The sequence below is a fragment of the Carcharhinus amblyrhynchos genome, chromosome 13, assembly GCF_965287045.1.
Source record: "Carcharhinus amblyrhynchos chromosome 13, sCarAmb.v2.hapA, whole genome shotgun sequence".
Taxonomy (NCBI): domain Eukaryota; kingdom Metazoa; phylum Chordata; class Chondrichthyes; order Carcharhiniformes; family Carcharhinidae; genus Carcharhinus; species Carcharhinus amblyrhynchos.
Genome location: NC_137336.1, coordinates 70,634,302 through 70,647,654, shown reverse-complemented (window position 1 = coordinate 70,647,654; position 13,353 = coordinate 70,634,302). Strand labels below are relative to the sequence as shown.

The following is a 13,353-nucleotide window of genomic DNA, read 5'->3' as shown; positions in this document are numbered from 1 at the left end:
TCTCATTGCACAAACCCAGTCCGAGATGGCCTGTTAGCTTGGATGGTCCAGAAAACCATCCCATATGTACTCCAGAAATCCCACCTCTTGTATAGCGATTTATTGGACTCTCCCAATCCAAATGCAGATTTCTCCCATTTGCATTCTTGCTGTGGTATGAATTTCTTTCTGTTGCCTAATTGTGTGTTTTACAATTTAAGTACAAGCTCCGATTTCTGATATTCTAACAGCTGACAGCAGGAAGGGGGAGGGAACGGTTTCAGCTTCACGCTCATTTTATAATCCATTGTGTACAGGTAGAGACTATCGGAGATGCCTATATGGTGGTTGCAGGAGTTCCGGAGAAAACCAAATATCACGCGCACAACATCTGTGACATGGCTCTGGATATGGTACGATCTATAGATCACCTGAAAGATCCATCCACTGGGAATAATATCCAAATCCGTGTTGGTGAGTCTGTCCCTGCATTGGAAAACACTAAAAACAAAGAAAAGTACAGCACAGGAACAAATCCTTCCAAGGCCTTCCAAGCCTGTGCCAATCATGATGCCCTGACTAAACTAAAAAAACTTCTGCCCTTATTCAGTCCATATCCCTCCATTTTCTCCCTATTCACGTACCCATCCAGAAGAAAGAACAATTAAGAACAATACAGCACATGAAACAGGCCCTTCGGCCCTCTAAGCCCTTAAATGTTGGCAATGTGCCTGTTTCCACCATCTCCTTTGGCAGCACACTCCCAGCACTCACCACTTGCTGTGTGAGGAACTTTCTGCGCAAATCTCCCTTAAACTTCCTCCTCTCATCTTGAAATCATAGAACTCGTACAGTGGAGAAGGAGGCCATTTAGCCCATTGAGTCTGCACCAACAACAGTCCCTCCCCAGGCCTTATCCCCACACATTTACCCTGCTAATCCCTCTAACCTACACATCCCGGAACATTAAGGGCCAATTTAGTATGGCCAATCAACCTAACCCACATATCTTTGGACTGTGGGAGGAACCTGGAGCAAAATCACGCAGACACGGGGTGAATTTGCAAACTCCACACAGTCACCCAAACCGGGAATAGAACCCAGGTCCCTGGCGCTGTGAGACATATCTGCTTACCACTGTGCCATCCTTGTGTGCCCCCTGTGCCCCCTTGTAATTGACACTTCCACCCTGGGAACAAACCCCTGACTATGCATCCAGTCTGTGCCTGTCCTAATTTTGTAGACCTCTATCAGTTCTCCCCTCAGCCTCTGTTTTTCTAATGAAAACAATCCTAGCTTTTTCAACCTCTCCTCATAGTCAACACCCTTGAGACCAGGCAACACCCTAGTCAACCTTCTTTGCACTCTCTCCAAAGCTTCCACGTCCTTCTGGGAGTGTGGTGACCAGAACTGCACACAATACTCCAAATGAAACCCAACCAAGATTTTATATAGCTGCAACATGATTTGCCAATTCTTGTACTCAATGCTGATGAAGGCAAGCGTGTCATATTGTTATAGAATCATACAGTGCAGAAGAGGCCCTTTGGCCCATCAAATCCACATCAACACAATAGAAATACCTGAATTCCCACCTAAGCCCATCTGCCAGCTCTTGGCCTATAACCCTGAATGTTATGACGTGCCAAAAGCATTCTTAATCACCATGGCCACTTGTGTTGCCACTTTCAGGGAACTATAGACCTGCATGCTCAGATCCCAAGGTTGGTTGTTGTGACTCAGTAGGAGCTGTTGGAGTGTTGGAAATGATTAGTGGGAGCATTGAGAATGATTGGTAGGAATGTTGGGAATGATTGGAGGGAGCATTGGGAATGATTGGTGGGAATGTTGGGAATGATTGGAGGGAGCGTTGGGAATGATAAGCAGGAGTTTCAGAATGTTTGGCAGGAATGTTGAGGATGATTGACAGGATGTTGGGAATGATTGGTGGGAAAGTTGTGCATGATTGTTGGGATGTTGGGAATGATTGGCAGGATGCCCATCTCATTGACTTGCTGTTTGTCTCCTTATAGGTGTTCATTCTGGAATGGTGGTGGCAGGTGTGGTGGGTCACAAGATGCCACGGTTTGGACTATATGGAGACACTGTCCATTCAGCATCAGCTATGGAGAGTAATGGCAAAGTAGGTGCTGAAAATCTGTAATAGTCCATCATAATTCGAATGAGAAATGGGGTACAAACTGCAATGTTTCCCACCACTTGGGACAGCGAAAAATCCCACCTGTAGGCCGCAGCTTGTCCTGCCAGTCAAACAGCAAGGTGAGCCAGTAAGATAGACTGAGAGGCGGAAAATCAGGATCGCGGCTGGTTTCTCACCTCTCGCGATTGGATTTGACGGCACAATCAGGCAAAAAGCCAATGATTCCCAGATGCTATCGTCAGGACTCACTTGGACTTACCCACTCACCGGCCCTGGTCCTCACCAGCGAGATTCACTTATGGTCTGCACCAGTGGAGACCAGATGTGATGGCCTCACTGGTGGGACTAGAGACCATTGAAACTCCTGGGTGGTCGAGGGAGGGCCAGGTAGTGCCCCTTGAGTAGTCAATGACTATCTCCTTCATTTTGTTGACATTGAGGAGGAGATTATTGACGTTGCACCAGATCACTAGATTATCTCTTTCCTGTACTGTCTCATCATTGTTTGAGGTCCGAACCACTAAAGTGGTGTTATCAGCAAACTTGAAAATCTCGTTGGATCATAACGATTTGCACCATTTTCACTAACTCATCAAAGGTCTTTGAATCTGGTATTGCCAAATAGTCATACTTGTTAAAATACTGAATGTTGCAGCCCCACACGCGGTGATCAGGATGATCTTTTGCCGGTTATCCTTCCATTTTGTTAGCTTGAAAGAAGTACCTCATTCTCTCAGCACAGCAGCACAGTGGTTAACACTGCTGCTTCACAGCTCCAGGGACCTAGGTTCGATTCCCAGCCTAGGTCACTGTGTGGAGTTTGCACGTTCCCCTTGTGTCTGCGTGGGTTTCCTTCCACAGTCCAAAGATGTGCGGGTTAGGCCAATTGGCCATGCTAAAGTTGCCTCTTAATGTCCCGAGATGCGTAGGTTCGAGGGATTCATGGGCAAATGTGTAGGGATATGGGGTTAGGGCCTGGATGGGATTGTGGTTGGTGCAGCCTCGATGGGCCCAATGGCCTCTTTCTGCACTGTAGTGTTTCTATGATTCTGCTATGATATTGTGGCCATCATTCGCATCACTTGGCGACAATTTCACAAAAAATGGCACTGCAAAAACTGAATGACCCATACAAGTCATGAGGGTTATCACATATGTTACCCATTACTACGTTATACAATACTGTGTTACAATCTTACTATGTTATATTATGCTTTAGTTACCACGTTACTGAGTTATAGTCTTGTGTTACTCAGTTACTGTATTATACAGTCCTCTGTTGCCATGTTACTTCATTATGCAGTGTTCTGTCGCTCTGTTTCTCTGCTATACAAGTACTCTGTGTTACCCTGATACTATGTTATACAGTGCTGTGTTATTCTGTTACTGTGCTACCCTGTTACTATGTTGTATGGTGCTCTGTTGCTATGTTACACAACACTGGGTTACTTTATTACTGCATTATACAGTGCTGGGTTATTCTGTTACTGTGTTATACAGTGTTGGGCTACTCTGTTACTCTGTTGTGCAGTGCCAGGTTACTTTGTTCCTGTGTGAAATAATGCTGATTTACTCTGTTACTGTGTTATACAATGCTCAGTTACTCTGTTATTGGGCTATATAGTGCTGTGTTATCCTGTTGCTGAGTTATACAGTACTGTGTTACCCTGTTAATGTGTTATACAGTGTTGGGCTGCTCTGTTACTCTGTTGTGCAGTATCAGGTTACTTTGTTACTGTATTATATAATACTGGGTTACTTAGTTGATGTACTATACAGCTCTTAGTTACTCTGTTACTGCATTATGCAGTGCTGTATTACCCTGTTGTTGTGTTACATAGTACTGTGTTACTCCGTTACTTTGTTATACAGTTCTGTGTTATTCTGTTACTGTGTTACACAGAGCTTTATTTCTCTGATGCTAGATTTTCCTGTTCTCTGTTAGTTTCTTGCTGTGAGTTTCGTTATTGAGATATCGTGTTCAATATGCCCAATGTTACTCTTTCCCTCACTTCCACTTTTGCTGAAGTTTCACTTTTACTTCATCAATGTATAACTTGCCACACTTATTATTACCATTTCCTTTCGCAGGAGATGCATATTCAGTTGAGTGGATCCACATATGAGCACCTAATAGACAGCCTTTTCATCTTTGAGCGCCGGGGCACAATAACTATAAAGGTGCTGACAGACAAGCTGAAAATAAGTGAGAGTGGATTTGTGTGAAATATGTGATATGGTCTACAGTTTCTGTGTCAGTTCTGTTTGATTTTTAGTAACATGGCCATTGCTCAGCTATTAGTTTAAACACCCTCCAAACAGTCCAGGTTAATGAGATGAACAAAGACAAATGCAATCCTTTAATTAATTCAACAATCTCCCTTTATTTAATATCTTCTGTACAAACATTTGCACCATTTACTCTTTTACTGACCTTTAACCCTTATCTGAGCATTAACTTCAACTATTTAATTGAAAATAGGAAGCTTCATTTAGGATAAACCTGGTCAGAATATTCCCAATGTAGAATCTATCCGAACAGGTGCTGGAATTAGCGGCTAAGGGAATTTCACAACTTCATTTCGGTGTTAATGTAAGCCTTACTTGAGATTAATACATTTTTTGTATCAACATTTGCACCACTTACTCTTTTACTGACATTTAACTCTTAACTGAACATTAACTTCAATTATTTAACTGAAAATAGATACTATCCGAACAGGCGCCAGAATTGGCAACTAGGGGAGTTTCACAATTCCATTGCAGTGTTAATATAAACCTTCCTTGTGACTAATTCATAAACTTTAAACCTTGTAATCTTCTTTGAAGAAGTTTCTTCAGCGCACATTCTTACACTGGTGAATCTCTATAGTGTTGGCAAACAAAGGACTGCACATATCTTTTATACACAAATTCTTTCACTTGCTTCCAGAAGATTATCATCCTGTGAACTGTGTAACCCGAAACTGATTACACAACCAATAAGATTACTTGTAAATGCTACAAAGCATAGTTCAAATTGCATGTCTCACCCATTACTGGTGCCATCAAGTCTACTCCAGAGTAAAAAACTTCCCATATTTGCCAACTGAGGAAGCTTCAGGTCACAGTTCCCAGACCAAGTCATGACTCAGGGTAAGTTTCCGATCTGCACCTCGTTGACCAAAAATCCCAGCATGCTTAACCCTCAGCCCGATACAGCCAATATTGCCCTTAATGTTGTTAAAATCGTCATTGTGGCCATCTTTACTCCGTCCACTCTTTCAATCGGAGAAGGTATTGTTGGAAGCAACAAGACTAGGAAAACTCGCTTATCAGATGCCAGAGTTTTGATCCGCTATAATGCTTTGAGATTAAATCAATGTTTATTGATTAGATCGCTGATTTAAGCCCTGCTCTGGCGTGGCATTATTGGATGACAGATCTCCAAATGTAATAAAACAGAATCCTGGCAATATTAAACAATTTTGAAATGAAATGAAATTATGAAATTAATCCCTGTGGTGCAGAAAGAGGCTATTGGCTCATCAAGTCTGCACCAACTCACTAAAAGAGCATCTTACACAGGCCCTCTCAAGCCCTATTCCTATAATTCCAGAAGTCGGCTGCTGCACAAAATGAAGTAAAGCAAAACCACAAGCTCGTGGTGAACACAAACAGGTCCCAACTAGGACAATACTCTAATGGACCCACTCAGGGGCCTGCTTTATAAAGGGCTCAGTATACAAACTCCACCTGGTAAGGTAATTATCAGCAGCAAGTAGCTTGTATTCCACGAGTCCTATAGGGAAGTCAATCAGTGATTTCCCCATGCAAATGCTGGGATTGATCATACCCCTCCCCCTCCAAGTCTGAGTGCCCTCCCTCTCTTTTTGGGTATCAGAGTCTTGGTGTTTTGGTCCGCAGCCTGCTCTCTATTTCATACTCGACCTGGTAAGGTCAGGTATAACAACACCAGGTTTTAGTCCAACCTATTTATTTGATAATATTCTCACAAGCTTTCGAGGGGACAGCCTCTTCGTCAGGTGAATGGAGAGTTCTGGCCTCAGACAGAGCATATAAAGCACAGACAGTTTAGAGATTACTGATTAAAATGCGAATCCTTACACCTAACCTGCTGTTCAAGACCTGAAGTGGCTGACAATGTGAGTGGTAGGAGCACTGATCACAGTTTAAAGAGATGTGTATTGTCTCCAGACAGTACAGTAAGTGAGGTTTTGCAAACCCAGGCAAGTCACGGGGGTTACAGATAGTGCGACATGAACCCAAGATCCCTGTTAAGACCGTCCTCATGTGTGCGGAACTTGGCTATCAGTCTCTGCTCAGCGACTCTGCGCTGTCGTGTGTTGTGAAGGCCGCCTTGGAGAATGCTTACCCGAAGGTCAGAGGCTGAATGCCCGTGACCACTGAAGTGTTCGCCAACAGGAAGGGAACAGTCTTGCCTGGTGACTGTCGAGCGATGTTCATTCATCCGTTGTGGTAGCGTCTGCATGGTCTCCCCAATGTACCATGCTTCGGGACATCCTTTCTTGCAACGTATCAGGTAGACAATGTTGGCCGAGTTGCAAGAGTATTTACCATGTACCTGGTGGATGGTATTCTCACGTGTGATGGTGATATCCATGTCGATGATCCGGCATGTCTTGCAGAGGTTGCTGTGGCAGGGTTGTGTGGTATTGTGGTCACTGTTCTCCTGAAGGCTGGGTAGTTTGCTGCGAACAATGGTCTGTTTGAGGTTGTGTGGTTGTCTTTAAACTGTGATCAGTGCTCCTACCACTCACATTGTCAGCCACTTCAGGTCTTGAACAGCAGGTTAGGTGTAAGGATTCGCATTTTAATCAGTAATCTCTAAACTGTCTGTGCTTTATATGCTCTGTCTGAGGCCAGAACTCTCCATTCACCTGACGAAGAGGCTGTCCCCTCGAAAGCTTGTGAGAATATTATCAAATAAATAGGTTGGACTAAAACCTGGTGTTGTCAGACTTTTTACTGTGTTTACGCCAGTCCAACGCCGGCATACCCACATCAAGGTCAGGTATACCATATCAGCGAGTGTCTCTTTCTGGATGACTGCTGAAGTATCTGGTTGGGATTCCGCTGCTTTTGTTTCCATTTCCATTTTGAGCCTTCTGTTGGTTGAGTAGCTTTGTATTTCCTCAGCATACCTGGGGTCCCAGATGGCATGCTTCTGTAGACGCCTCCCAACAATATACTGGACTATGTGTTTCCTTAGGATCTTGTCCCCAATCTTTACTATATCACATATTGGCCCTTTCCTTGAAAGAATTGTTCCTGGTGCCCATGAGGTGCTGTCTCCAAAATTCTGTGCTTTGCAGCTTTTAATCCATCATGGCCCTATTTTTGGGCTTCTTCCAATTAAGTTTGGAAAACTAAAGCTTAGCCTGGTTCAATAGGCACTTGCCCATCAGTAACTCTGCCAGGGCTAATCCTGTCATTACGTGTGACATTGTCTTGTAATTAAAAAGGAATCGTGCCAAGTTTTTGTTACCAGAACACCTGGTCTATTTTTTCATTCCATTTTTGAAAATTTGGACAGCTCTCTCCACTAACTGTTTGATGATGATGGTTACAGAACTGTATGGACATGTCTTACTCCATTTGTTTCCATAAATATCCTAAATTCCCTACTGGTAAATGGGGTTCCATTGTCTGTCACAAATAATTCTGGGATCCCGTGAGTACTGAAAGACTGCCTAAGTCTCTCTATCGTGCTATGCAATGTGGTGGATGCCATCCGGTGCATATTGAACATTGATTCATATCAGAAACATTAAGCCCATAAATAGTCCTGTGAAATCCACATGCACTATACCCATGGTCTTCCTAGCCAATTCCAGGGGTGTAGGGAAGCTACTGGTGGGATCCGCTGGTTTTCTTGGCACATTCTGCATGTTTTTACTGTCTTCTTTATATCCCCATCTATGCCAGGCCACCAGACGTAGTTTTTCACTGACATCTTCATTTTTGCAATCCCTGGATGGCCACTATGAAGTTCTTGAAGAACGGGCCTTTAGGCAGCATGTGGAATAACCACCTGGGCCCCCCATAGGATAATTCCATCTTCCATGCTGAACTTATATGGCTTCAAATGTTGTGCCAGGCATTCTTTCATCCATTCATATGGCTTAAGTTTGCCAATGTGGGATTGTTCTGAGTTTTAATTTACTTATTTTACCAAAATTGATAAGGTATCATAAAATTTAATGCCATTACAACCTCGTCTGTTTTCGGTGGTGAGGATAAGCTTGTGGGCAAAGGCAGACACTCAGGGCATTTGCATCTGTGACCTGTGTCTCTGGTCTATGCTCCAAAGATACTCATAGGCACTTAACAATAGTGCCCATTGTTGTATTTGGCCAATGCTATGGGAGGAATTGTTTTGTGCTGAGGAAAATTGCCCAACAGGGGTTTGTGGTCTGTTATAATGATAAAATGTCGACCATTTATGTACTTATGAATTTTTTTTCACTGGGAAGACCATTGCCAAACCCTCCTTTTCAGCCTGCACATACATTGGCTAATGTCCATGAGGTGTACACAGTTGGGCTTTCCATCCCAATGCTCCATGCAGCAATGCACCTATTCCATAAGGAAATGTGCCACATGTTATGATGAATGGCCTTTCTGGGTTGAAATGGATCAATACATTATCCAACTGTAATTGATTTTGATCCTCGCAAAAGCATCTTGCTGTTCTTTCCATGTCCACTTCTGATTATGATTTACGAGGCCAAGAAGCAGTTTTAATTCTGTCATATTCCTTGGTGTTGGAGCCTCCTTTATGACTCTTAACTGTCTTTGTCAACCCTGTATCCAAGGTACCTTCCTTCAGCTGTCTAGAAAACACATTTTTCTCTTTGTAGTCAGATCCCGGCTTCTGAAAACTGTTGTAAGACTTCCTGTAAATTGTTGTGGTGTTCCTTGACAGTGCCTCCTGTGAACATCATCTAGGTAAATTGCAATTTGGGTATTCTCTGCAGTATGCTTTGGAATATGGCACACGCTGATGGTACTCCAAAGGGTTGACAAGTGTATTCATACAATCCCTTGTATGTGTTTATCGTCATATCTTTTCTTGATGAGGCTTCTAACTCTAATTGAAGGTACAAGTGACTCATATCCAACTTCGTGAAGATCTGGCCTCCAAATAATTTTGCATAGAGGTTCTCTATTTGTAGCATGGGAAATTGTCCAAATGATATTGTCTGTTCACTGTAATTTTATAATCACCACAGAGGTGGATTGTGTTGTCTGGTTTCAACACCTGAACTACCGGTACTCAGAAAACTGCAGGGGTTGAACAATACTCAAGTCTTCTAAATGCTTCAATTCAGTCTCTACTTCAGCTTGTAGAGCGTATGGACCTGATCTTGCCTTAAAAAATCTCTGTTCAGCACTCGGCGCTATATAAATTTTTGCTTTGGTCACTTTTATTTTCCCAAGGCCCATCTGAGAAACTTCTGGATGCTTTCCTGCTCCATCATTTCAATTACTAGTTTCCATTTTGAAAATTTGTCGCCAATCCAAGTAAATTTTTTGTTACCAGTCTCTTCCCAAAAGGCTGGGTCTTGGTCCTTTTACCACTATTAATGGGATCCAGACTGTTTGTTGCCCATATGTGACTGGGGTCACAGTAGTCCTGATTATGTGTAATAGTTTCCCTGTATAAGTTACCAATCTTAGTGTCCCTCAACTTGAGTGATAAGATGCCCAATCATGATCTTACTACTCCCCTATAATGGGCGATGCACCTTTATGCTCAATGGGTGTCCATTCACTTGGATCTGTATCTGTATTGGGACCACCTTTGGTGTGGTGACACAGTTTAATTGTGCTAGTTCCTCCACTTTACCCTGACTTATCTGATATAGAGATATAGAGTCTCTTTGGCCCAACTCATCCACGGTGACCAGGTTTCCTAAACTGAACTAGTCCCATTTGCTTCTGTTTGACTCATATCCCTTTAAACACTTCTTATCTACGTACCTTCCAAACGTATCTTAAATGTTGTAGTTGTACCCGCCTCTACCACCTCCTCTGGCAGTTCATTCCATATACATCCTACCCTCTGTGTGAAAAAGTTGCCCCTCAAGGCCCTTTTAAATCTTTCCCCTCGCAATTTAAACCTATACCCTCTAGTTTTGGACTCCCCTATCTTGGGGAAAAGACCTTGGCTATTTACCTTATCCATCCCCTTCATGATTTTATAAACCTCTATAAGGGCCTTCAACGCTGCAGGGAAAATAGTCCCAGCCTATCCAGCCTTACCTTATAATTCAAACCTGTACCCCTAGGTTTGTCTGTTCAACAACACTCCTACAACAGCAACAGGGCAGTGGGACAGCAACAGGGCACTGGGACAGTGACAGGGCAGTGGGACAGTGACAGGGCACTGGGACAGTGACGGGGTAGTGGGACAGCGATGGGGCAGTGGGACAGCGACAGGGCAGTGGGACAGCGACAGGGCACTGGGATAGCGATGGGGCAGTGGGACAGCGACAGGGCAGTGGGACAGCGACAGGGCACTGGGATAGCGATGGGGCAGTGGGACAGCGACAGGGCAATGGGACAGCGACAGGGCAGTGGGACAGCGACGGGGCAGTGGGACAGCGACAGGGCGCCGGGACAGTGACAGGGCACTGGGACAGCGACAGGGCACTGGGACAGTGACAGGGCAGTGGGACAGTGACAGGGCACTGGGACAGTGACAGGGTAGTGGGACAGCGATGGGGCAGTGGGACAGCGACAGGGCAGTGGGACAGCGACAGGGCACTGGGATAGCGATGGGGCAGTGGGACAGCGACAGGGCAATGGGACAGCGACAGGGCAGTGGGACAGCGACGGGGCAGTGGGACAGCGACAGGGCGCCGGGACAGTGACAGGGCAGTGGGACAGCGACAGGGCAGTGGGACAGCGACAGGGCACTGGGACAGCGACAAGGCACTGGGACAGCGACGGGGCAGTGGGACAGCGACGGGGCACTGGGACAGCGACAGGGCACTGGGACAGCGACAGGGCACTGGGACAGCGACAAGGCACTGGGACAGCGACGGGGCACTGGGACAGCGACAGGGCACTGGGACAGCGACAGGGCACAGGGACAGCGACAAGGCACTGGGACAGCGACGGGGCACTGGGACAGCGACAAGGCACTGGGACAGCGACGGGGCACTGGGACAGCGACAGGGCACTGGGACAGCGACGGGGCACTGGGACAGCGACAGGGCACTGGGACAGCGACAAGGCACTGGGACAGCGACGGGGCACTGGGACAGCGACAAGGCACTGGGACAGCGACGGGGCACTGGGACAGCGACAGGGCAGTGGGACAGCGACAGGGCACAGGGACAGCGACAGGGCAGTGGGACAGCGACAGGGCAGTGGGACAGCGACAGGGCAGTGGGACAGCGACAAGGCACTGGGACAGCGACGGGGCACTGGGACAGCGACAGGGCAGTGGGACAGCGACAAGGCACTGGGACAGCGACGGGGCACTGGGACAGCGACGGGGCAGTGGGACAGCGACGGGGCACTGGGACAGCGACGGGGCACTGGGACAGCGACGGGGCACTGGGACAGCGACAGGGCACAGGGACAGCGACAGGGCAGTGGGACAGCGACAGGGCAGTGGGACAGCGACGGGGCACTGGGACAGTGACAGGGCAGTGGGACAGCGACAAGGCACTGGGACAGCGACGGGGCACTGGGACAGCGACGGGGCACTGGGACAGCGACAGGGCACAGGGACAGCGACAGGGCAGTGGGACAGCGACAGGGCAGTGGGACAGCGACAAGGCACTGGGACAGCGACGGGGCACTGGGACAGCGACGGGGCACTGGGACAGCGACAGGGCACAGGGACAGCGACAGGGCAGTGGGACAGCGACAGGGCAGTGGGACAGCGACAAGGCACTGGGACAGCGACGGGGCACTGGGACAGCGACGGGGCACTGGGACAGCGACAGGGCACAGGGACAGCGACAGGGCACTGGGACAGCGACGGGGCACAGGGACAGTGACGGGGCAGTGGGACAGTGACAGGGCACTGGGACAGCGACAGGACAGTGGGACAGTGACGGGGCAATGGGACAGTGACGGGGCAATGGGACAGTGATGGGGCAGTGGGACAGCAACAGGGCACTGGGACAGCGACAGGGCAGTGGGACAGCAACAGGGCAATGGGACAGCGACAGGGTACTGGGACAGTGACAGGGTAGTGGGACAGTGACAGGGCAGTGGGACAGAGAAAGGGCAGTGAGTCAGTGACAGGGCAATGGGACAGCGATAGGGCACTGGGACAGTGACGGAGCAGTGGGACAGTGACAGGGCAGTGGGACAGCGACAGGGCAATGGGACATCGACAGGGCAGTGGGACAGTGACAGGACAGTGAGACAGCGACAGGGCACTGGGACAGTGACAGGGTAGTGGGACAGCGACAGGGTAGTGGGACAGTGACAGGGCAGTGAGACAGCGACAGGGCAATGGGACATCGACAGGGTAGTGGGACAGTGACAGGGCAGTGAGACAGCGACAGGGCACTGGGACAGTGACGGGGCACTGGCACAGTGACGGAGCAGTGGGACAGTGACAGGGCAATGGGACAGTGACAGGGCACTGGGACAGCGACAGGGCAGTGGGACAGTGACGGGGCACTGGCACAGTGACGGAGCAGTGGGACAGTGACAGGGCACTGGGACAGTGACAGGGCACTGGGACAGCGACAGGGCAGTGGGACAGTGACGGGGCACTGGGACAGCGACGGGGCAGTGGGACAGCGACGGGGCAGTGGGACAGCGACGGGGCAGTGGGACAGCGACGGGGCAGTGGGACAGCGACAGGGCACTGGGACAGCGACAGGGCAGTGGGACAGTGACGGGGCAATGGGACAGTGACGGGGCACTGGGACAGCGACAGGGCACTGGGACAGCGACAGGGCACTGGGACAGTGACGGGGCACTGGGACAGCGACGGGGCAGTGGGACAGCGACGGGGCACTGGGACAGCGACGGGGCACTGGGACAGCGACGGGGCACTGGGACAGCGACGGGGCAGTGGGACAGCGACGGGGCACTGGGACAGCGACGGGGCACTGGGACAGCGACGGGGCACTGGGACAGCGACGGGGCACTGGGACAGCGACGGGGCACTGGGACAGCGACAGGGCACTGGGACAGCGACGGGGCACTGGGAC

The 13,353-nt window shown here is 48.3% G+C and overlaps 1 protein-coding gene across 1 annotated transcript in view; it reads left to right on the top strand.

Moving 5' to 3' along the window:
- The window catches only part of LOC145351310 (soluble guanylate cyclase gcy-31-like), a 162,022-nt gene extending 149,823 nt beyond the window's left edge, over positions 1–12,199 (top strand). Inside the window, exons 13-16 of the mRNA XM_080200933.1 lie at positions 297–453; positions 2,013–2,122; positions 4,232–4,346; positions 10,968–12,199. Of these exons, the coding sequence (XP_080057059.1) occupies positions 297–453; positions 2,013–2,122; positions 4,232–4,346; positions 10,968–12,199 (1,614 nt within the window). The remainder of the gene's footprint in view (positions 1–296; positions 454–2,012; positions 2,123–4,231; positions 4,347–10,967) is intronic.
- Positions 12,200–13,353: the final 1,154 nt, after the last annotated feature.